Source organism: Zophobas morio, unplaced genomic scaffold (assembly GCF_036711695.1).
Source record: "Zophobas morio isolate AGI-343-1 ecotype UQ-CSIRO unplaced genomic scaffold, CSIRO_AGI_Zmor_V1 ptg000026l, whole genome shotgun sequence".
In the NCBI taxonomy this organism is placed as follows: domain Eukaryota; kingdom Metazoa; phylum Arthropoda; class Insecta; order Coleoptera; family Tenebrionidae; genus Zophobas; species Zophobas morio.
In genome coordinates, this window is record NW_026972131.1 from 5812717 (window position 1) to 5839408 (window position 26692).

Sequence of the window (26692 nt, forward strand, 5' to 3'; positions counted from 1 at the left end):
CTGTAAATGAATAACATAAATTAGAACCGCGGTCACAACATAACTCGGTTACAACACCGCTCACAGTGTCATAAAGTCGTAAAAGCACTAGGCGGGTCTGATAATGTTTTCTAAAGATAGTGGTCATAATTTACGTAAATTAAGTAATTGTTTAGAAAATATACGGTACGAGGTAAAATAGATTTTCTTCCTAAAACGACCCAGCGAACACACGCACTTTTAATTAGGTAGAGTCTGGGATGAGGGACTTTATTTTCGTTTCCAACAACACAATTTTACGCATTGACCTGAGTTGGGACAAAATTACCGTATTATTTTATGAAAATTTTCTGCTCTGTTTGATCTTAAAGCAAAACACATCTTTATTTAACATATTAGAATTGCAGCGATTGTCTTAACCATGCTTCCCTCCTTTTTAATAAAACTGCAAATACCAAATTGTATACTTACTGAAAATATTCTCAATAATTATCTAAGCGTTTTATATGTTCACGAAGCTGTTCTAAATTAGCCGCAACCTCCTTTAAAGTTTCTATCTAAAACACTTAGCTGGAAATTAAAAAAGCAACTTATCTTTGGTGAAGTTAGACATTCTCCAGGGTTTTATAGTTGTTTTGATAAGAAAAAGGTTCTCATGAAGACTGTTGCAGTGGTTAGCCAGCTGCCAGACGTTAACCTCCATATTTCCTTTTAAGCTCTTTTAATGTTAGTCTGTGATCCTTGTGTTCCCTTCAAGATGACTACTTCCCTCTCGCTTCGTGCTTCCGGCTTCCCGGTTTTATACTAAGCTTTTTCAGGACGTTTAAAGTGGGATTGTGTACTTAGTTGTTCAGATTTTTGCGTCGTGTTTATTTACATGGAACAAGTTCCTCGACGAAAAATTAATACCTTAATAATCTGCCGGAAATTACCGCTTTTTTTATTTAAGTAGGAAGTGAAAAAACAACGCCGAGTTATAATAATTTCCAAACAAACGTTCGTTTTAAAAGCGCGAAACCCGACATTACACGTTTCAATAAATATTTAATGAAGACATCTTTAATAAAACGACTGTGAATTTCAAAGGGGTGAAAAGGAACTCAATTTTTATTTGCAAAACTCTAAAATTAAACAGAAAACGTGGAACACTTCATGAAATTATTGTTCATTAATTAAAATCTAATGTACATAGGAGTATTTGACTAGCGGAGGCGATGTTTATCGCGGTAACTAATGATCGGATATAGCAAAACAAGTAGACTTTTTGACCCTTCTTGTCATAAATGTTCCGTCTCAGTTCGATCGCGTTCTCGAATTAGTCATGGAAAATCACTGAACAACTCAAATTGAATTATTTTATCTAGAGTGATGATTGTTGGACAAGTTAAACAGAGTATATGCACAAATTGGTCAATTTTATTTGTGCTGGGTGGCAGCAGAGGAATCCCTCCACGAAGCTCCTGGTCGTAGTGCGCGACCGCGTTACACAAACCATCCACTACACCCGGCCGTAACCAAGAAGCCCGTGATGAAGCCCTTCGAACAGCTCGTATTCCTTAACACCTCCATCGGCAGCAAAATCTGGGCTAATGGCAGTGTTGAGGAAGAGGAGCTGCTCGAAGGGCTTCATTTCGGGATTCTTGTGTGATAGGGTCCCGCACTGTCACCCAGCACCAATAAATTGATTAATTTGTACATTTACTCTGTTTAATTTGTCACCACACTGCATAAAATAATTCAATTTGAGTTGTTTAGTGTTTTCTGAGTGAGAATCGAGTAATAATTTCTCAGTAGGGTGTGTTTATCTCTGAAATTATAGTTTATAATAATTATTTCCGTATACGTACTTCCAGTGAAGTAGATGAATGTGGCTTTAGTTTGGGTGTTATTTATTCTCCACGCAGGTACTGTATGAAGTCTTGATACTTTGACAAGAGAATTTAGTAGATGCATAATTATTAGCTCTCGGAATGTAGATTACGATTCCTTTTTTCTTGTCACAGAGACAGTGAGCTAGTGTTGTAGAACTTATTCACAACACCGAAACATCAATCCTTGGCCAGAGCTGTGTTTACGCTGGCTTAGGATCCTCCATCATTAAATATGATACAAGACAATCACGTGATTTAATCTTGTTACGGTATTCTGTTATAATAACCGCGAAAAAACAGTGCAGCTGTCACTTCGCGACAAAGACTGAACATCTTCACAAAGAATAATAAATCATGGTTGCTGTCAGTGGGTACTTACAATATATCTCGATTGACGTTGTTGCGGACACCGGTTGACTGATGTTGTTGTTGGAGGCTTGGCATGTAAAAGCGGCGTGCTGATCGGCCCTCCGCAAGCCTTTGATGACGAGTTGGTTGGAGCGCACATTCTGAAATCCACTGCGAGTCTCCGTCGATTCTATAAGCTTCTCACCACGCCACCATTTTATCGTGGGCTCCGGCTTGCCTGGAAATTGCAAATTGGACACGTTATTACGAGACGCTTTCGCACGATCTTTTCTCGAATTTATTCGAATTAGAGGGAACAACTTATAACTCGGTTTCCTTGCCTGGCCCCAGGGCTTCTAGTGCAGGTCGGCTAACTCAAAAATTTATTTGTTGGTAAACTTGGGAAGCTTGGCAGCGGTTGCATAAGATCGGCTGCCTCGGGTGCCTGCTTGTGTTTCCTATTATTAAAACTTTTCCGGTATTCAAACTTTTTAATAACATACAAGGCTGGGTCTGAACCTATTGTTTAAAACCTATATTCTACCTATACATTCTCGGAAAATAAAAATCATATCGTAAATATTACACATTGCTGAAGGCGAGTAATTTTTCGATGTGTAAGTTATACAGTATTGTTTGTTAAAAGGTTATTATACGTATTACGGGAAAATTTCTCTTTGCATACATCGCTCTTCTTGTACGAGCTACAATCGCTTCCAGTTATGATAAAATTTGATTTAACGAATTTCATTTTTATATGATAACCTCCGTAAGCTACAATAACAATATGTGTGTAATGTAGTAATGGTCAATAAGCATGTTGTGCGTATGTTCCAAGTGAGTTTTAACAATATTGTAGTCCCAAACCTTCGGGAAAATGAATATTGTAGATAAAGACTACACAAACGAGAAAAAATGTCTTAAATAATAACAAAATTGGAGGTTCATTACTAATGTAATAAATTTTCAGTTTTATCATGAACCAATCACCAACTTTTGACAAGTTTATAATTTTTTTTGAAATTATGTAAACCATTAGACGGTTTCAGTGTTTTGGACCGGCACCCTTAATTTTGAAAATACTGAATTTACTGTACAAGCGCTTCCCACACATACACCAAACAAACCGATAAAACGTCAGTGACATTTTAACATACATTTTTTATTTCTATTGATTAATTGTACTTTTTTAGTTTTAGAATAATAGCTGTGAGACGTACTGTAACAGGATCATATCTAATTTAATGTTTACATGGGGTTCCACAACTTGTCTGTTTTCTGTCACATCTCGTCTGTCTGTTAGCAATTCTGTTTTGTAAGGGAGATAATCCCCCAGACCACATCATTGATTATTTTGAAATTTTAGGTGTGCTTCAAAGTTCTCGTGTGGGCGGTAAAGAGCTAACCAAAGCGTGTCCCTTCATCGTTCATGACCTTCAAAAGATGGGCGACATCACATTTCTACCTGTATTTTATAAGTACAACGATTCCCAAATTGCATAGCTGTATCTAAGCAAAATTTATTTTTTATCAATTTCAAATAGTTTGCGCCTTCCAAAAACTATTAAAAGTGTCGATACTGAAAATCTCTAAAATGCGATGTTATATATGCTTTAAATGAGTCTTTATTTTTCAAAATTACATCAGGATATTTCAAACATTTAATGGAGACATCTATTTATTTTCTTTTGTCGATAATTAACTTAGAAGTGAGTTACCTACTTTATTGTCAGTGTAGGTGTACAGTAAAATTATTGCTGTTGTTATTTAAGTTTTCTTTAAGCAATGTCACTCAAAATATAAAATGTATGACATTCCATCGCTTGTGGTTTTGTGAATCCATTAAATTTGTATAAACAATGTTTACAGTTTGTTACGTGGCTCTCGACCGCGACTAGGCTCAACCGGGAAGGCCGTGGGTGATGGTACAAAAAAAAAAGAAAGATTGGAGCCTACAATTAATTAAATTTATTTAGAACGGGGGAGGTGAGTGACTGTGTGACTGAGTACAAACTATTGATCTAAATATAAAAAAAAACTTAAATAAATTACTATCCTAACCTTATGAGTACTTCGCGTCCGTACCGCAACAGTGCCGTTCCTGGCGGTGGCGAAAATGCCCAACGCGAATATACTTAACCGAAAATAATAATAAAAAAATACAAGAAAATAAAATAATACCTAATACCCTATAACTAACGCCTCTCCTTCTTTCCGGAGTTCAACACGGCGTCCTCACTTAAAAAAAATGGGGTGGGGCGGAGCGGCTAGTTGACCTTCGTCCAAACTTCACACAGAAAAACCTTTCCACGCCAAGAGCGCAAAAAGATGGCAACACGTAGAAACGAGGAGGGAAAAAAAACCCAATAGTAAAAGTAATGCGAAAAAGAAAAAAAGAAAAAGGCCTGAAAAGAAGATTAACTAAATTTCAATCCAGAACCCAATCCAGTAATTACCTCTGATGGTGTGCGGCCTTAAAGTAAATTTTCGGGGGTCTCAAAAACACAGGACACACGTCCTCGTTCCCAAATGCGGTGGCCTCAAATCGTCTCTAACGCAATTTGGAGAAGAGTAATGCCACAACTGGCTAAAATAAGGGCTCTACCTCCAAAAATGGCCCTTTCGCACTGGATACCCTGAAAACACTTGCACCCGTTCCCAACGACTCGAAAAATCAAAATGGAGTCCCTCCTGGTTTTTTTTTTTCCTTTCTGTGGCATGCGCGGTCTGAAATACCCAAATTGATTGAGGGAGGGGAAAATATCGATACCCCGAATCAATGAGAGCTGTCAACTAACCTCACAAACTCATGTAAATAACCAAAATCAACCAAAATCGTATAAAAAAATTATTGCTGTTGTTATTTAAGTTTTCTTTAAGCAATGTCACTCAAAATATAAAATGTATGACATTCCATCACTTGTGGTTTTGTGAATCCATTAAATTTGTATAAACAATGTTTACAGTTTATCGCAGATACAGCTTTCGGTGTTGGCTGTGTTTCATTTAATATGTTAATAAATGTACAAATTTTTCCAGTTGTTTCTGATCTTGGGATAGCTGTCTTGCTTCGTTTATTTTTTTCTATTTGGTTTTACATTATTTCCAGTTATTTTTTATTTTTTCTGCATCTGGCTTTATTGTTGTTTACATTATTTCCAGTTATTTTTTATTTTTTCTGCATCTGGCTTTATTGTTGTTTCATAATTGGAAGATAAGCGCCTAAATATTTTTAGATGATCAGCAAGCAGTGACACTTCAGAATCGATTCTTTTCACTACATAATTAATAAAGATGGTAAAAGACAGTGGTCCTACGACAGAACCTTGGGGAACGCTAGATAAGACAGGCACTTTGTCGGAAATGTGGCCAAGGCACTTAACACATTGCATTCTTCCTGTTAAATACGATTTAATCGGCTTCACTAAGCAATCAGAAAACCCAAAGTTGCCTAATTTAATTAATAAGATAGAATGATCAATTCTGTCAAACGCCTTCGAAAAGTCAGTGGACAACACATCAATTTTTTGTTTAAATTCAAAAGACTCAGACACATGTTGGGTGAAATAAACTAAGTTGGTAATTCACTACCTTCCTTTAATAAATTCATGTTGAGAATTACTTAAGCAGCAGTGTCCTGTGGCGCCGCCGTTGACTGATGGCAAAAATCGAGTCGATTTGCGAAAGCGCGGGTCGGGGGCAGGATTGGACGGAGGACGGAGAAGAGAGAGAGAGTAGAGTGCTAACGAGAGTAGGGTAAGAACGATTGGATTGATTAAGATTATTCTTATATACGCTAATTTTACAACCCAATAATAATTTTACAGGATTAGAAAAGTTATAAACGAAATCTTCGTAGGGAAAATTTGAATTCGGCGCCACAATCGTGACGTCAGCGCCACAAATTATCTACTCGAACTTATGAAAATTTGAGCTCCCTCGGTTTGAATAAAGTATCAACAAGCCTGCTTATATAATTTTCAGAAATTAATTTTTAATATGTTGAATTCATCAAAATTATTCGTGCAGAGGATAAAAATAAATTACAGTCTAATGCCCCTTTTCTTTTAATATGCGTAGTCTTCTTTTCACAACAAGAAAGGTAAAACATGTTTAAAATGGTAAATTTCTGCAGCAAAGTATCGATCTTGCAATTAGGCTCCGCCCCTTGGTCTGACAAGGAATGGAAAATTCATCACAATTGAGCTTGGGATGGACATGGGTGGGGCTTAATTTTTGGCTTGTCTTTTTCTTAATATACATACTATTCTTTGAACAACACGATACTCAAAAACATTTTTTTATTTTCTGTAAAGAAATAAGGATTTTGCAATTAAACTCTGCCCCTTTGGCTCACGGGGAATGAAAAATTCATCACAATTTAGATAGGGCGGGTGGGCGAGGCTTATATTTTGCCATTTTTTCTTAGTATGTGTAATAATCTTGTCACAACAAGAAACTTAAAACGTGTTAAAATGGTAAATTTGTATAGGGAAATATCGATTTTGCAATTACGCTCCGCCCCTCGGTTTGACAACGAATGAAAAATTCATCACGACTGAGATCGAACCGGATGGGTGGGGCTTCTCTTTTAGTTTCATTTTTAATTAATACATTTAGTTTTCTTTGTATAACACGATTACTTAAGAACATATTTCACATGGTAATTTCTCACAGAAAAATAAGGATTTTACAACTGAGCTTCGACCCTCGGCTCACGACGAATGAAAAAAATTATCAGAATTGAGACAGGGCGTGTGGTCGGGGCTTATATGTTGCCTATTTTTTTCTTAATATACATAGCCAGCTCAGAACAAGAAACTTAGAACACGGTTAAAATGGTACATTTTTGGAAGGAAATATGGATTTTGCAATTATGGGGCGGTTCCTAATTGCAAAATCGATATTTACTTATACAAATTTTCCATTTTAAACATGTTTTAATCATGTTCCTCTGTCGAGTGGGAATGGAAACTAGTAATAAAATCTAGAGCTAATCGTAAGTTCATTTGCTAAAATTGGGCTCATCTTCCCAAGTACTAGGCCCGCTCACCGGCCCTCTATTCTCTTGGAAGATATCTCATTTGCAAAAATCATTCTTATCTTAGCAAATACTAGCCCCGCCCACCCGCTCTCTATTCTCTTGGAAGATATGTCATTTGCCAAAATCAGTCTTATCTTAGCAAGTACAAGCAACGACCACCCACCTTCTTTGCATTCTAACTACTAATTTTGCTTATGTTCAGTACAAAATTATTCATTTTATCCAGTTTGAATAAAATTAACCACTGAAAAGGAGACAGGGTGGGCGGGCGGGGCTAATTATGTTCTTCTGTGGAGTGGGAATGGAAACTAGTAATAAAATCTAGGATGCAAAAAAAAGTGCTAATCGTAAGTTCTTTTGTTAAAATCGGTCTTATCTTTGCAAGTACTAGCTACGCCCACCGGTCCTCTATTTTCTTGGAAGATATGCCATTTGCCAAAATCATTTTTTGGCCCTGCCCACGCGCCCTCTATTTTACTGGAAGGTATGTGACCTGCAAAAAGCATTCTTATATTAGCAAATACTAGCCCCGCCCACCCGCCCTCTATTTTCCTGGAAGGTATGTCATTTGCCAAAATCAGTCTTACCTTAGCAAGTACTAACAACGACCACTCACCTTCTTCGCATTCTAACTACTAATTTTGTTTCTGTTCAGTATAAAATTATTCATTTTATTCAGTTTGAATAAAATCTCAATCACTGAAAAGGAGAGGTGGGCGGGACTAATTATGTTCTTCTGTCAAGCGGGAATGGAAGCTAGTAATAAAATCTATGGCGTGAAAAAAAAGCGCTAATCGTAAATTTTTTTATTAAAATCGGTCTTAATTTAGCAAGTACTAGCCCCGCCCACCGGCCCTCACTAGCGCCGCCCATTTGTCAGTGAAAACGAGACCGGGTGGGCGGGCGGGGCTAATTATGTTCTTCTGTCGAGAGATTCTATTTTTTTCAAAAACAAACACCAAAAGTAACAAAATTCTTTTGAATTTGTAGAAAAAGACGCTAAGGGCATTTAGGATTTTATAATTTTTTATGAAAATACAAAGACCCCAAAATTCTTTTACATTTTTTAAAAATGCTTTATTACCAAAGTAGCTTTACACTTTACAGAATTCGACCCTAAATAGAAGACAACTTAAATATGTAGAAAGGATAATAATAAGACTAGGCCTAGAGGGAATAAATATTAATATTGATTTACAGTTACAATGTTTCATTTAACTGGAAAAAACCACCAAACCTTAGAAATACCTCCTACATACAGTTCCACCTAACTATTTCCGGTGGTTGCATTTGCTCATACGTTATACCGAAAATAGTAACCAAAACTTTGTCTCAGTATACTTTAATACTCCCTACATTGGGGTATAATTAATTAAATTGAACTCTGTTTCGCATTGTTCTAATAATGTCAACACGATCGGCAAAACGCGTTGGTATGTATTTTGCACGTAGGTGTAGTCTCAGTTACTGCGTGTGATTACGTTCCGAATAATTCAGAAGACCAAAATTCAATTAAATTCTTGCAGCTTATTTTTTGCTGATCCAATTTACATGATTGTAACGATTTGATGCGCATTCCAAAAGACTCTTATTTTTCTATAAAATTTACATTTTTCGAGAAGACATATTAATTATAAACAACAATTTCTCATTTTTTAGTGGTATGTAGGGTTTCATTCATCCTTTTTGTCATCTGTAGAAAATTACCCGTTTTTTCTTAAAATAATAATAGTATTCCCATAAATCGCTATAATATTTGTGAACTTTATAAGTCATCATAAGCAAGACGACTGAGCAAGAAAGGAAATGTTCAAAAAGTATAATACAAAAAATCCTTTAAAATAGCCTGTATATTCGTACGTATTTTTGTAAGATTCGTATTTTAAGGAAAAGTTTGTGCCTTCATGGATGTTTCACTAATACCATTATGAAAAGTTTTATAAAATGTCAGTTAACTATCGAGTGAAATTGAAAAATGTTGCAGATCCGCCATTCTGGTGGAGTTTTAATTAACATGTCATCTGTTAGAATAATTATGAAAGTTTGCTCCTGTTATTTTCGCTTTGGGGGAAAATTGTTCCCTTACTTCATGCTTTTTTTAGATTTTTGTCACTAGCTGTCATCAGCTACAATTCCAACAATTTAGAAAAAAAAAACTAAATTCGTGGCATGGATGCTTTTAACAGTTTTATGTCACTCAAATTCCAGTCCTAGGGGACCTTGTCCTGATTTAGTGCCATTTAGAAGAACTATAGAATTAAATTTCATTCTGTTAACATGAAAAAATATCAAATAATCATGATCATTTTCAATATCGCTTGTAGTGCTTTTACAAGATTTATTTTTGTTTATATGGATATACATTGTTCGCTGTCAAGTTAAATAAAGAATTTATCGTATCATTTTAAGCGAATATACTGTCATTTACTTTGTTTCAACAAAATTGCTTCTTTTTAACTGAGTATTTTGCAGTTTATTCAACCATCTAAACACTCAGCAGCAATAAATGAAACAATTACGCAGTCTGACAGAAACGGAACACATTAGTGCCCATTAGGATGTATTAATCATTTATAAAAGCCCTCTACTTTCCTAATGTATAAGTTAATTGTTTTAAACTAGATTTGAAATATAATTGTTTATTTATTAATTCCACAATTTTAGAGTCAATAGAATTTTATTTATTTTTAGGCGCAATATGCGTGATAATAATAAACTGATTTGAATGTTGGAAAAAGAGCTTAAATTAGCTGATTCAAAACAAGGTATGATAGAGATACTTATATTAAATTTAATTTGTTTAATGATATATGATATACAGGGTGCCGCATCCAAGTCTGGACATAGGGAATTAACATGGAAAAGTGGTTTTTATTTTATAATATCTCCCCAGATCACTTTGAATCTATTATTGAGTGATGCCTTTGTGGAGGTCGAGGAGGGCTATCGGCCAGTATTTTTTTCAAATCGTTGCATCGCGCTCATTTCCTGTAAAAAGGTTTTAAAAATCGTATTTTGAAATTCGCGCCCGATCCGATTTGTCGAGAAATATTCCGTCGCACTGTCGAAGTTCGGCGATCGCGTCTTTGGAATAACCATGCAAAATCCAAATGTCAAAGTGAAATTAGAAATTATTCTCAGAAATCAACGAACAACTCAAACTGAATTATTTTATCCATTGTGGTGATTGTTGTAATTCAATTTAAACGGAATAAATGCGCAAACTGCACAAAATATGTCCAGACTTGGATGCGGCACCTTGTAGCTTTTAATTTGTTGCCCAAAAATAATTAATAATGTTTTTCTCGATATCAATAATTGTCTGTGCATGATCCTTTATATATAGTTAAACCAAAAACTTTCGGATTTATAAAACGAACCCTAATTTTCTTTCAACTAAATCCACACATGTGAAATTAAGCCTGTAAAACACTTAAAGTCCTATGCTATCTATCATTTAGAGAAGTTTTAAAATTCCAGCGTTTCCTATTCTTGCAGTGCAGCACAAACGAATGAAATTTCTTATGTCAGCAACACTTGGCGATTTAAAACAAAGAAATAAATTACTTTTAAACTCACTCTAACGGGACTCATATGTAACAGAGAATGGAAAACAAATAAAAACGGTAGGAGAAAAGTGCGAATCGTTCAGTTCACTTTGGAATGCAAAACGGACACGAGAAAAGACTAGTCGAATAAAGGAGAAAAATACACGGAAAATGTAGGTTTCGTGAACTTTAAAGCGAGTAAATGTACGTATTTGTTCTCAGTTTTTATTTTCGAAATGTTTTTGCAAGTTTATTGCTTGGATAGAAATAAAAGTGTTTGAAATAACTGAAATGCGCGACGAGCTTTTGTGTAGGGCTCAAGTGAAGAATTAAATTGCATTGCTTAGCTCCATTCGTGTTTTTCTAGTGTAAGGAAAATTAATAATGAAATACTCTAGCCTAGCATCTCGTTGCGCTTGTTATTCTTTACACTAAAAGGTATGCATTTGTTCTCGGAGGAAGCTAGAAAGCTACGTTGTTTTACGGTTAATTGAAAATTTTTAAATTCTGTATAACACTGGATGAAAGCATGAAAGTAAACCCTACATTGACACCTGCTACTTTGCATCAATTCTGACAATTTATTTTTTTTATGTTGACAAGATAAGACTTCATATAGATGTAGAATGATATTATAATCAACATTTATTGAAGTAAATTTTGGACAATTTATTTTAATTTCTCTTGCTACTGAAATAAGAAATGAATTTAAATTGAAACAAGCTGCACCAGTGCAGTCTAATAAGAAACGTCTCAATTTTTATTTTACAGTTTTAGAGCTGACACTCATCTTCACCGTTAATTACGCTCCAAGTCGAAATATGGAGCCTTAAAACGCTTGCAAATACGAAGATTACATTTCATACCGTAGCGACACATAAAACAAGGAAATGTGACAAAATTGCATGAACCATATTGCGAGTGCATCTAATTTAGTTAGAGTACTCTAAGCTGGAAACTTCCGAGAAACAGCACTTTATTTATTTCCAAAACGTATTATTCAATCGTCGTTTCCTGTTTTGAACTTTAGTGGCTAAAATTCTATTCATCGCTGAACTTTTGAATGTGAGCTATCGATCCACATATACGTCTAGTGTAGCCGCAAGAAGCGCATAATAACGCCAAGCCATTGCTCTTCTTTGTGATGGTTTCCGACCAATAATGACGCCATATTGGGTGCATTTATTTAAACGGAAATGTGACATGAGGCTGCCGTTATTACAGAAAAAGTGTTCTAGTGGGATTAAAAAAGAAATCAAATACTCTAATAGTGGAAATGTCGAATTTGACTCACACCATTATTTGTGGCAGATTAGTTTTTTGTTCTAGCAGTTGCTACTAAAGTTTGATTAAATTTCAAATGTGATATACGAGGGAAAACTAGAAACTAAGTTGCGTAACGTTTTTTCTCTTTTAAAAAATTGCTGCTTCTTGTATTCCACCTTGTTATAGTCTACCTCGTAGCAGAACAAAACCTTTTACACACCCATTTAGAAACAGGAAACTGCCGTCAGCATATTAAAACAAGAAGATCTCGTAGTAGATTTATTGAAAAACATGATTTTCACTCAGTCGTCTATTCCTAGAACAGAAGAAACTTAGGAAAGCTTCATTTCACAATCAACAGCCGTCGGTTGGATTTAAGCTTAAGTTTCAGTATAAAAAGCAAACGTAATCCAATCTGAATGTAATCGCGTATGTGCTTTTTCTCTGGATAAAGGAAAGAAACTCGACATGCTCAAAGAGATATGTGCAAGAGATATACCCGAACGGAACTTGTGCTCTAGACTGCCTTTGTAATATAATGACGAGGTTATAGTAACAGTAAGAAATGGATATTACGGTGAATGTTATTTTTACGACGAAATTTGAGCTGTAAAAGTTCATTTAGAACAAAATTTAAGGGTAGGATAATCGTAGCTTATAGTTTATAGCACAAATCAATTCTGTACTAAAAATTTATTTCCACTTAGAAAAAAAAAAAAAAAAAAAACAGACAGGAATATACAGGGTTTCGATAAATGATTATAGAGTCGAAGTAGATCATGGATGTGTGCGGCCTACCACGATAAATACCACACGCATCTGTATAACTGGCTGCCTAAACTCTTCATATTTCAAAAAAAATAGTCTAAAGTATAGCCCCATATTTCTAGGGGCTATAGTCTAAAGAGTTTAGACAGTATTTCCCTCGCTGTCGGCAACGTGAAGACTGCATGCCTATTATGTTTTTTTTTCGCAGTAGATTTCAAAGCATTCGGTTTAGTAGTTCCTGAGTAAATCAATAAAATAAATTTACGCATTCATTAATTTTTTTGAGTCACCCTGTATATGCAAGTCCAAAAAATATGAATGGAGTGATAAATCACAAGTACAGACTCATCATATTTTGTACATTTTAGATAGGATTTATTCGGCAAAATTTTGTGGTGACGTCATAAATTTTTTAGGGGTGATGAGCAAATACTTACATTTTGATCAAAAACTTACCATGCTTATGATAACTTTAAAACATCTTCAAGATTTCAAAGCACTCGGTTTAGTAGTTCCTGAGTAAATCAATAAAATAAATTTACGCATTCATTAATTTTTTTGAGTCACCCTGTATATGCAAATCCAAAAAATATGAATGGAATGATAAATCACAAGTACAGACTCATCATATTTTGTACATTTTAGGTCGGATTTATTCGGCAAACTTTTGAGCTGACGTCATCAGGTTTTTGGAGGGGATAACCAAATATATTTTGACTAAAGATTTATGATGCTCTTTATAGCCTTAAAATATCTGCAACATTTCAAACCATTCGGGTTAGCAGATTTAAAATTAAATTGCAAAATGTTGTTTTATAATTTTGATATTTTTTCCAAAAATCTGGACGTTTCGGGTAAAAACTCAATTCGAAGTCGTAAACTACATGTATAGGACTATGTTATTTTATACAATTTAGAATCCATTTACTATGTACAATTTTGAAGTGACGTCATCGCATTCGTGGTGAGGATGATTAGACAAATTTTGGTTAGTGTTTTACCATCTACATGATATTCCTAATATAAGTACACAATTTCACAACAATCGGTCCAGTACTTTCGGAGATTATCTGTCTAATAGAAATCCGGGACGGCAGACAGACGGACAGACGGACAGACCGACAGACAGACGGAAATGGGAGACCTATTTTTTCGTCTTCTAGGGGTTATGAAAGATCGAGAAAACGTAAAAGTAGAGAGTCGGCCGACGGACTCGATTACAATACTTGCTTTGCTTACGCTCGGGAAGTAAAAATTAAACTAATTCATTACTATAAAATGAAATTTATTGTGGTTACACGTCACAGTAAATGCTGACAATGTTCACCATTTTGTTAAAGGCACATATTCACCCTTTTTCTAATTTCAAAAAGGTTGTGTAACATCCCTTCGTCAATGCTTTGAACAGTACGCTCTGAAATCTTGCAACCGTTTTAAGCTTACTGTGAGCATCATAAATCGTTTATCAAACTGATATGTTTATCGCCCCAAAAATTTCATAATATTATCTCAAAATTTTGCTGAATAAATTGTATCTAGAATGTGTAAAAATACGTACTTTGCGGCCAACACTTATAAAATATTAGTGCTTCAAAGTCAATAGTATCAGTGAATGGAATCCACTTCTCAAGCAGCGAAAACGGAAGTTTTGAAAGGTAACACAATTTCCATATTTCTGTGATGTGCAATTAGCAATTCAAGACTTTGAAAATTCATCCCACCAAATCAATTTAACCTAAATTAAATTTTAAACCAAATATTATTGTTTCTGATCAACCCACACACCAGCTTTGCTAAGCTCGTTACACCTATACACTGGTGAAAATTTCAACACAATTTCTTGATCTCAATAGACTTTAGCACTTAATTAAAACATATTCTTAGTGTATCACCAAACCACACTTGCATAGTCAATTTTAGGTTTAACTGGCACAATGAACAGAGGAAATTACGTCTTTATATTTACAAGCTTTTTTGAACTTCTTACTATGGACCCAAATCATTTAGAGGCACCACATATTCGATTTTAAAAAGAAATGCTAATTTACAGTTTAACTCTCAAATCATGCAATCTACAGATGTGTTCACCTTTGAGAATATTTTTAGGTTGTCAGTATATAACAATTAATTAACGTCCAGGTTCCGAATGACATCATTAATAAACAGGCTAAAAAACCGTGGTCCCTGAATTGAACCCTGTGGCACTTCAAAAGTTGGAAATTATCCTTTAACGAGCATCCACAGCAATAGACTAACTATTTTTGACCACGTTATGAGTAGAGAGCGGAAAATATGCAGCAAAATTTTGGGAAATATGATCATATGATATGCATCAAATTTATGCAAATATGCAGCAACTTTCTTAATATATGCATAGATATGCAGTTGCATATGCTCCAAAAATTAACAAAAAATCGTAATAATCGAACTAAATTCATTTACAAATTACAAAAACAAGTTTCCCGAGTATACGTTTTACAAAAAATACATAAATTACATTGCAAAGTGTTTAATTAATTCTCACTAACACATAAATCACATTTTATACTAAAAATAAATATAAACAGAACAAATTGAAAAATAGTAGTCATCGACTATTTAATTACTATTTTGGTAACAGTTTATTTTTAAATATTTTTCGAAATATTCTAACAAAAAGTTTTTCTGTTGATTCTAAAATGTGCTTTTGTAAGTAGAAAAAGTGCGTACTACGTCCACAGTTGTATAAAAATCCTTACCGGTTTAGAGCAGGCGCGACAAAACAGAGTTCCTTCTTGAAGAATAAGTTCAAGAAAAGGTAAACCTTTTATTATGGATTAAAATCCATAAAGTAATTAGAGTTATCGTCGACATATTGACACAACTGTGTCGCTTTAAATGCTCTCAATGCAAACTCAGGATGAAAAATAATAGGGTAACGTCTCTTCGACCACCATAAAACATAGCATTAATACGCTTAAGTAACGAACAAAAGTATTTTGAATAAACCGTATTTCCAAAAGTAATTAGAGTCCGAATTTACCTGGAAGAATGGCTTAACACCCGGTGGATTCTCCAAACTACCATAAAACCCAAACCTTTATACTAACCTCATTTGAGATACACCTGTTAAAACTTTTATGACTCAAGCGGCTTAAGCCAAAGCACCCTATAAGTCAAACTGGCTATTGTAAGCTTTGTGGATCCGAATCGCAAGATTATTACTATCCATTGTTGGCATAATGTTGCTGTGAACTGAATTAAGTAATACAATAGCCAGTTTGACTTATAAGGGTGGTTTGGTTTAAGCCGCTTAACTCATAAAATTTTAACAGGTGTATCTCAAATGAGGTTAGTATACTAGTTATTTGAAGCTGAGGACAATATTTGCAATATGATTCATGAAATTTCGTTTTTCAAGATAAATGCCGATAGAATGGCAATTTTTTTTCAAATTAGCACAAAAATTGATAAAAATGCAAAATATGCACACGTTACGTGAAATATGCAGCAGAAGGCAAATATATGCAAATATGCAAATTTTTTATAGCCGTATTCATTTTTAATTAGCATGATTCGTTCACATAGTAAATATCAAGACTTATATGCAAAAAATAACGGATATGCAAATTTCATAAAATCCGCTCTCTAGTTATGAGTGAAAAAATTCAAGTAAAGCTGGTAAAAGTCCCGTGACTGAATTTAATTTTCATACATTTTTTTGTAAAAAAAAAACTGACATGAAAGAGCATAGCATGCTTTTTACCTGTAATTCAGACATGTTTATTTTTACTTATAAAAGTGTTATAAGGTTTTCAAAATCAAATTTTATAATTTATCTATGGGACTGCAGCTGATTGTAATGAGGTCTTGTGTTCTTCGTGTCGAGCATTCTCTCTTTCTCTATTTTCTTAGCGAAAATCACAAGAAAAAGTACAATTTAAACAGTTGTCCGACCAATCAGCAGCTATAATTACTGCTACCCCCTAAAGGGATTGGAAAACTGAAGATGAATCTTTTTTGAGTAAATGGGCGAGTATTTAAGAACGTCAGTACGTGGAGATGTTGAGACCTAACAGAAGGTCTAGGTACACCAAAACAAAGCTGACCCAGAATGGATGGACAGTCAATATCATTTCGAATGATTTTCTTAAGAAAGAAAAGTGAGGCTTTATCATCACGTTCCGCTTTCAAGTCAACAAAATTAAATCCTTGTAAAAGATCTGAATGAGGTGTCCCCTTTAGCAAAAGTCACTGGATATTTTCGAGAGCTAAAGTGTGGGTTTGAGCAGAAGGAGCCCACACAATGCTTACACATTCCAACTTCGAGCCCACGAAAGCAAAGTATAAGGCTTTCAGAGTGTCTATGTTCTCGAAACAACCACTCGATCGAATAATAAAACCAAGACACTTATAAGCTTCCGAAGCTAGGTTGCCAATATGATCAGCGAATGTTAATTTGTAGTCAAAAGTAATCCCTAGGTCGCAAAAGGACTCAACTCTTGACAACGGCGAGGAGTTAATTGTGTAATTGTACACTATTCTATGATTGTTGTTCATCATTGACATGATACGACGTTTGTCAAAGTTTACTGGCAAGTAGTTAGATGTACTCCAAGTAAGGAAGCTATCAATGTCCTTTTGTATTTCAGCACAGTCACTTATATTAGAAACGCGTTTGAAAATCTTCAGGTTATCAGCATATATCAATACCTCAGAATTTAAGTTCTTGATAATATCATCAATAAAGATTGCGAAGAAAAACGGACCTAAGACTGAGCCTTGGGGACACCCGAATAAACGGGGAATTTACCAGATTCAAATCCATGGTATTTAACGTACTGAAATCTAGATTAGTCTCGGTCTTATTCGATTTATATTTAGTCCAAAATGTCCATTTGAGATTAACCATTTTAATAACGTCCATCGTAAACCAAGTAGGGTAAGAAGAATTACGACAACGATGAGTTTTCGGGACATAACTATCAAGGATTGAGTTAAGCTTGTTATAGAAAAGTGAGCAGATGGTATTGACATCAGTGACATCCTTCAAGAAGCCCCAGTTAACTAGGCCAAGCTGTCCATAAAGTCCATTGGCTTTGCGAAAATTCCACTGTGACTTTGAAGACTCACATATCCCTATGACTTTTGTTTTAGACGACGGTGGCATAAGAAAGAGAGAGCGGTGTAATTCACCACACATAATTTCCGGGAATCCTTCTGCGATTCTAACACTTTTTGGATGGATAATAATGGTAAACACCTCAACAGAACACCCTACTACCTCTTCAGTTCCGTTACTCGTCGTCAACCCTTCACTGGATTTTTTATTAGGATAATTCTGGGAGCAAGAAGAAATTGAGATTTCAAAACCTGTTAATCCTGATGGCGTATTTTGTGAAGAACACTTTCTTCAAACCCACTCTCGTGATACTTCCGAATATCTGTGTCTTTACCCTTCAAAAAAGGATGTACTTCCCTTGGAGTAAATAGACACATTGCTATGAAGAGCTTTTTTAACTTGGAAAAGCGTTTACACAAACAACCCGAAACCGAAGTGCCGTATCAAGCCTTCCTTACTGAATATGAAGATCTACGCCACATGAATGTCATTACAAAGCCATCGTCCTAGATTTTGCCTCACCATTGTGTTTTCAAGCAAACGAGTTCTTCTACTAAAGTAAGAGTCGTTTTCAATGGATCAGCTCTCGATTCCAAAGGAATCTCATTAAACGAACGCTTACTACCCGGCCCTAAACTGCAAAATGACTTGTCCGATATTTTGATATCTTTTCGAGTTCACGAAGTTGCTGTTTGCGCTGATATCCGCATGACGTACCGGCAAATCATGCTAGTACCTCAAGATCGACAGTTTCAGCATGTCTTTTGGAGATCAAAACCCAACCTTCTTGTCAAAGAGTATGAACTCAATACCGTTACTTATGGACTAACCTTATCCGCATATCTCGCACAGAGAGTTAGTTACTGATCAAGGAGCACAATATCCTTTTGCCTCAAATGCATTGATTTCGCACAGTTATGTGGACGATATTGTGACTGGAGTTGCTTCAGTGAAAGAATTCTCTTCCTGCACAGTATTTTGAAAATCTCATCGTATTTTCGACAGAAGAGTCTGCATTTAAAATTCTGGGGCTCATGTGGGAATCAAATTCGGACAATTTCACATATCATACTCATCAATTTCAAGGTCCTTCCACGAAAAGAACTATTCTCTCTTATATCTCTCAAATTTTTTATCCTCTCGGCTGGTTGACGCCCGTGGTTTTTTGGGCTAAACATTTCTTACAACAATTATGACTCCTTCAGTGTGATTGGGACGAACCGCTGAATCCAATTCTCCGACATCAATGGGAGGCATTTGTTGCAGAAATTCACCTTCTCCAACAATTCAAGATTCCAAGAAAATTCCCAAATGATTATCAGCAACGCCGATTAATAGGCTTCTGCGATGCTTCCCAAAAGGGGTTCGCCGCCTGTAGTTACCTCTGTTTCTTACGTGACAGTTCAAACTACACCATACTTCTCAAAATAAAGAACAAGGTTGCACCCCTCACACCGCTAAGCATTCCTCGCCTTGAACTTTCGAAAATCCCTTTCTACTTTCAAGATAGAAGAAACTCTACTATACACTGATGCTCAAATTGTCTTAGCCTGGCTACAAACTATGCCTCATATTCTAAAACCCTTTGTAGCTAATCGAGTAGTTAAAATAATTGAGCCTGAAAGCTGGTATTACATAAGCTCTAAAGAAAACTGCGCAGACGCCGCTTCCCGGGGAATGACTCCTCAACTATTATCTGCTTTTCCTTCTTGGATTTAATTTATTTATGTAATAATAATTTTGAACTTTTTCCTAAAAATCTACATTGCATAAATTAAAAATTAGGGTGTATTAATGAACCACGACTGCATTCTTCAAATTTTTGGGTGGAATGAAAAACAGATTCTAATCAGTGTTTAATTATTTACATGGTAATTCTAAAGTAACACACAATTTTTCGGGTTTGGACCGTGTGAAATTTAAGAAAGGTTTCGACGTTTCGCCCAGTTCCGTAAGGTGCATCTTCAGGAAGTGAAGGGCGAGAGAACGAAAAGTTCAGAGAAGAGAGAGAAACCGAAACTAAACCTTTTTTGATCGGAGAAAACCTCATATTCCAGGAGATATGAGACGTGCAGGAAATACGAAATTATTATTATTATTTATCAAACGCAGTCTATTCCAATATGTTCCTAGCCTAAAATTGAAAAACAAAAACCATCTCGAAGTTTTTGGAAATTTACACATTAATAAATGTTTCAAAGTAAGTTGAAAAAAAAATCAGATTCAGAAGTAAGCATAACAGGGAAGCATCATTACAGAAAAATAAACAATGTGGGCATTTTCTGAAAAAAATATTTCTAACAAATATCGTTGACTTACGGTGGTAAATTATTGGATCAATACATACTTCATAAGGAAAATAGTGTACCCGCTTGGAAAATGACCCCTATATTTAATAACTTATTCGATCTCGTGCTCATAATGTCGCAGAAAAATTTTTAGTCTGCCATTTCAGTGTTACTTCCCAGGTAAAAGAGGTATTTGACACATTTACGTTTTTGAGTGGTCATTCTGATTTCGTTTGGCTTTTGCTACATAATTAGTAACAATAAAAATGTATCTAAATAAAAGTATTCCGAAAAGGTGTAAAAGTGGAAGCAACCAATGCTTCGATTTTCTAACAGACTCAGTTTGCGAGTCCAAAGGTCGGGATCTGGAAACAGTGAAATATGGTTTACGCCCCATTACATCCCTCGACGCTGTTTTGCCTTTTAATCCAGAGGGCAACTGTTATCAGAAGTTTGTATTGTCGGAGGTGAGCTCTTAGTGTTATCTCCGGAACGGCAATAAGTAGTTGCATTTTACGAGATTAAATCTCGCTGTGTCTTTCCTAACAATGACACTAATGGAGGATGCAAATTCAAGCTGTAAGATTCTCTTGCTGAGTTTATAGTTCTGGTAGTGACAGCGGAATCAACAACAACGAGCAGGATGAGACAAATTCGACACCGTTTCTCGCGTAGCTAATGTGCCAAAAGAGCTTTATGGAAATTTGTACAGGCAGCAAGCGTTTAAAGCGACACTACCTATTTCACTTTTCTTTTTTTATTCGTAAAATAGAATTATCTCAGGCAAATATGATGGAATTACATTTATGCATGTTAATTCATTTTCAATTTCCAGAGCGATTGCTAAAGGAACCCTGGTCGTAAATCCTTCTCTTGAATGTTTATTTCTGTTTTATTGGTGTTTCACAGTTCGCATACAGCTTTTCTGTTGTGGTCTGTCTGCCCCCGTTTGCGTCTATTGGACAGTTATTAGACAAATTATCTCTGAAAATACGGAACCGATTACTGTAAAATTTTACGAATACATTTTCATTTTGTTGTGGACGTCGTGAAACGCCAAACAAAATTTATCCATTTTTTAATTATTAACGGCAAAAATGTGAACTTGTGTTTGAATAGATTATTTTGAGAAAATGTTTGGTAGGAAATACATATTTGCATTTTTTACCACCATTGTGTAAGCCACTTACTGGCGTTTTTCTCCGAATTATTGGGTTCTTTGGGTCAGCTTTTTTTCAACTAAAAAAATTAGATTTTGAAACAAAGTTATCTCTTTATATTTGCTTGTTTCTGGTTGCGTTAACCTTGAATGTGTCCTTTGTGTTTAACATGTTGTTGGCTTTTGTGCTTGTATAAATAACCCTCTCGGGACCATGCTCTAAAAGTTTTCTTGCTGATCGAGTACAATATGTTCGATACTCCACTTCATGTTCAATTAATTTTTGTTACATAAACTTCCGTTTGCATAGTCACAATACATTTAACGTATGGAAAAAATTCGTCGAACTTTATTTCGACAGAACTTCTTTCGTGCCTGAAGTACAGTCCAACAAATTCCTATTTTTTGAAGAATTATAAAAAGTGATTTTGCGATTTTTGTTTAGTGATAACCTTTCTACAGTAAAATCCACAGGCATAAATAACACCCTTGTAGCCCCTGCACCGTGGGGGAGCAAATTCCAAGAGGACGCTGGCCGCACAACTACGAAAATGTATAATATATTTAAAGCAGACAACCAAAACGAAAAATGTCCTTACAGCAATACTAACATCTAGTGTTTATGTTTATATTTTCAAAAAATTCGACGATTACCACGATCAGACACAGAATCATTAGCGCCCAAATGTGACTGTATTAAAACAAAAAAGCATACCATGAGATGGTCTAGTTTGCAGTGAATTTTTCCACAAGAAATTTTGTTATGACGTCATAAACATCACCCGTCGCAGTCGGTCGCTACGAATCGGAGGGCAAAGGTGGATTTGTTAACGTCTTTTAATGTAACTTGACATTTTCTGTTGTGTGTCCACGTCTTCGGGGTCATTTTCTATTTACGAAATCGGTGAAATGAGCGAAATGAGGTCAGTTCTAAAGAAAACGAGGTTTACTATGCGCAGCAGTTGCGAGCCCAGACGACGCAGTTCTGAGAATGAGACTGAGACAATTGATCAAATGACTACCACAACTTCCCAAAACCGTCATCCCCTAAGTGAGGTTCATTCTAATGAAAACGAGGTTCAGCAGCAGCAGTTGCGAGCGCAGACGACGCAGTTCTAAGAGTGAGACTGAGAGAGACAATTGATTAAATGCGTGCCAAATTTACAAAAAAGAAACAAAAAACCGACGCTCCAGGTGTTAACCAAACCCAGAGGTCAGTTATAATGAGGACGAGGTTCGTAGGAAAAACGTGTCAAAGATAGAAAGGTCTATGGATAGTACGAAACTAACAGAGGACGAATTAAAGAAAGACGTCTCCAAGATACAAGAAACTGTCGATAGTTTGAAACCAACAGAGGCTACTAGGAAAGTAATAACTGAAGAGTTTTCAGAAGTTGTGAGAAAAGAATTTAATAGGAAAACCAAAGATCTGCTAACAAGTACCTATCATAAAGAATATAAATTGATAATTGTAGGTAACTTCATTTTTCTTTTTGTGTTAATATTATCTTTATAATTAATTTTAATAAAGTGATGCCAGATGTAAAGTGATACCAGTGCAATAGAACACCAGCGGCATAAATAACACCCCCACAGCCCCGTGCGAATAAATCCGTCTAATCTCTCAATAGTGGCCAACTATATCGTATAAGTATAAGTATAAGTATAAGTTCATTTTAGTCAAAAGACAAAAAATACATTTTTGTATAAGACACGTCAGAATTAACAAACAATAAACAAGTATATAAAATAACTACATTCATACATGTATATTGACATGATCATGGCAATTACAATAACATTTGCAACAGAAAATCATCTACGCTGTAACATGCTTTTTCGAGTAATAAAGTTTTTACAGTCCTACAAAACTTCTTGACATTATTGATAGATTTAACATCATCCGGCAAAGCATTAAAAAGCTTAGGCCCAAGATAGTTGGGAGAGCGTCTATATAATTCCAAATTAGGTTTAGCTAAATAAATTCGAGTATTTCTAGTATTGTGTTCATAGATGTTTTTATTTAAGATAAATTTATTACGGTTTTGGAATGTATAAACCAAAAGAGTTAGAATATAAACTGAGGGTAATGTTAGTATTTTTAGTTTTTTAAAATGCGGTTTACAAGAACACGCAGAACCAATAGACACTATATTACGAGTAATACGTTTTTGGGCTTTGAAAACTTCATTAGCCGCAGGCGAAGAACCCCATAGTGAAATGCCATAACTAAGGCGCGAATGCACATGCGCATAATAAAAATTTAGTAAGACGTGTAAGTCGACAATATATTTTAACGTTCGTATTTGATAACATGCTATATTAATTTTTTTGATAACTTGTGTACAATGCATATTCCAATTCAAAACTTCTTCAATACATATTCCTAAAATTTTTGCGTTATTTACAGGTTCTAAGTGCTGGGTACCTATGTTAAGAGCTGTCTTGGCAACTTTTTTTTGAGCTGTGTGAAAATAAATGCATTTAGTTTTATCATTTAATAAAAGACCATTAAAAGCAAACCATTTTGATATGTTTTCTAAAAAGATGGTGTTCTGCATGTTATCACTAGGCATTAGGATAGAAGTGTCATCAGCATATAAAACTAGAGTGCAGCCTGTATTATCGGCCAATAAAGGAAGGTCATTGATAAAAAGGCTGAATAACACTGGCCCCAGGATTGACCCTTGAGGTACTCCACGAACCACTGGCTTTTTCGATGAAACGAATTTATGATTTCCTTTATTAATACATTTCGAGATTTCCACGTATTGACACCTACTGGTAAGATACGAAAAAAACCACATGAGTACATTTCCACGAATTCCGTATGATTCTAATTTAGACAATAATATGGTATGATTTACGCAATCAAATGCTCTGCTGAGATCACAAAATATCCCAGTGGAGCATTTGCCATTATTAAGATAGGAAACTATTTTGTTGTAGTATGCATTTAACGCAGTGTTTGTTGAAAAGTTTACTCGGAAGCCATGTTGAGAAGTACTTAATATGTCGAAGGTATTGAGATATTTATTTAATCTATCTAATATGCAATATTCCAAAATTTTTGAGAAAACAGACGTCAAAGCAATAGGTCTGTAATTGTGTATATCTTTTTTTGCTCCTTTATTATAGACGGGTATTACTTTCGAGGTTTTTAGTAAGTCAGGGAATACCCCTAGTTCAACGGATTTATTGATCAAGAAAGTGAGCGGTGCGACAATCGACGCTGCAACACTTTTAAAGACAGATAGTGGTACATCATTAGGACCATAGCTAGTTTTATTTTTTAACTTTTTATTAATAATGGTAAGCAACTCCTCCTCAGTTATTGGTGTAAACGTCATACTGGAGCATTTATTTCTAATTTTTGGGTTAAAATTTTTAGGTATATGAATATTATTTACGGAAGCTGTAACTGAATCAATAAAAAAATCATTAAAACTATTTGCTATCTGAGATGGGCTCTTCAAAAGCTCGTTATTGCTAAAAATTTCAATAGATTTATATTTAGTTTTAGTTGTTTTTGTTATTTGCCCAATAACTTTCCAAACCATTTTTGATGAATCCATACTATTATTAATTAGGTTATTGTAATATGTTTTTTTGGTGACATTAATGAGATAATGATGCTTGCGTTTTTCCGTGTTGTATAAAGGTTTCAATTCGGGATTGTGTCTACACAATTCAAAAAGTAACTTTAATCTATCACTGGACATACGAACTTCTTTTGTGATCCATGACTTATTAAGACAATCAGCTCTCCAAACTTTCTTAATTGGGAACAATGTGTTGAAATGATGCATAAACACATTAAGAAAAAATTCAAACTGTTTGTTAATATCTGTTAATTTATACATAAATTCCCATGTTTCAGATTCTAACATTTCAGCAAAAGTGACAATTAAAGTATTAGGAAAACGCCTAACATAAGAAAAACAGTTTACAGGGTCTTTATGTAAATCAGCAGTAACACGAATAACTGTGGTTTCGTGGTCGGAAACTGTGTTTAACTTGACCCAAACATCATTAACAATACTCGGATGCGCATAAATATGATCAATAAGAGTTTTGCTGTGACTAGTTACTCTAGTCGGCTTATCAGTCATTTGCACTAAGTTAAAGCATGACATAGTCGATAAAAGATCTTTTTTTTCTTTACTATTGAAGTAGATCAACATTGAAATCACCTACTATAACAAATTTGTTCTTCAAAGACCAATACTGGTTTAGGACGGATTCTAGTTTGTTTAAATAATCACTAAAACCCGGACCAGGACTTCTATAACAAGTTAAAATAATGTAATTGCAAAGTTTAACACCACAAATTTCAAATAACTTTTCGCACGAGATCGATGATAGGTCGATGCATTGAGAGTCAGAGAACACACGATCGCTCACCCAGACTCCGACACCTCCTCTAGTAGTACTTGATCTACAGAAAGAGCTTACTAACCGGTAGCCTTAAAGATCGTAGCTGGCAGCAGATTCAATAGTACACCATGTTTCAGAGCAACAAAGGACGTCAACTTTATCTTCTAACAATTCTTCAAGAATCACGTCAAATTTCGCTTGAGATACACCTTGTATATTTAATGCCCATATGCAGAGCTACTTATTCGAATTGTTTCCTGTTACTGGATCGTCGAAAAAAATTGAATCGTCGAACAGCAACACCTGCTGGCCAGAATTTATCAGAATATAACACATCTTGAAGATCATAATCTGCACCTATCTTGAAAGAACCATTATGTTCAGCGTCTCTAGTAATTTGTTCTACAACAAACTGATGACCACGACATTTACGTTGCAAGTAGTCGTTGATCTTATCTACCTTTATGCCTGGTGCTACTCTACTAACATGCAGCCACAACCGACGTTTCGCAGCTTTAAATTCGGATTTCTCGATTACGTCATCCACGCCTTGCCCTAGGAAAAATTTCTTGTCTGTCGAAGTGTGGTGTTTCTGACCAGAATTTGTATTTATTATTTTGTTATTTCGTTTCTTGCGGATAGTAGGCAGCTTATCGGCAGTTTTTTCTCGGATTTCTTTAGTGACTTCGTTCTCAGTATTGGAGATAACGGTGGTATCACTGCTGGTACTATCGATGGAATTATTTAACGTTTCTGTTGCATGAGCAGAATCACAATCTCACTTTTTTTCAACCAATAGACGGATCAAGTCTATGTTTGACTCTCTAAGAGCGACTACTTCTCTTGTCAAAGCCTGTATTTCTTCAACTAGTAGCCGTGTTTTTTCGTCGATTATGTTGGCGATAAATACACTAAATTCTTCAGTATTTAGCTCTGATAACGA

The 26692-nt window shown here is 35.2% G+C and overlaps 1 protein-coding gene across 2 annotated transcripts in view; it reads right to left on the bottom strand.

The window, feature by feature from the left end:
• Positions 1 to 26692, bottom strand: part of LOC135136108 (nephrin) — a 669732-nt gene that overhangs the window by 109177 nt on the left and 533863 nt on the right. For both annotated transcript variants that reach the window (XM_064065236.1, XM_064065237.1), the window contains exon 6: positions 2230 to 2436. In XM_064065236.1, coding sequence (XP_063921306.1) covers positions 2230 to 2436 — 207 coding nt within the window. The remainder of the gene's footprint in view (positions 1 to 2229; positions 2437 to 26692) is intronic.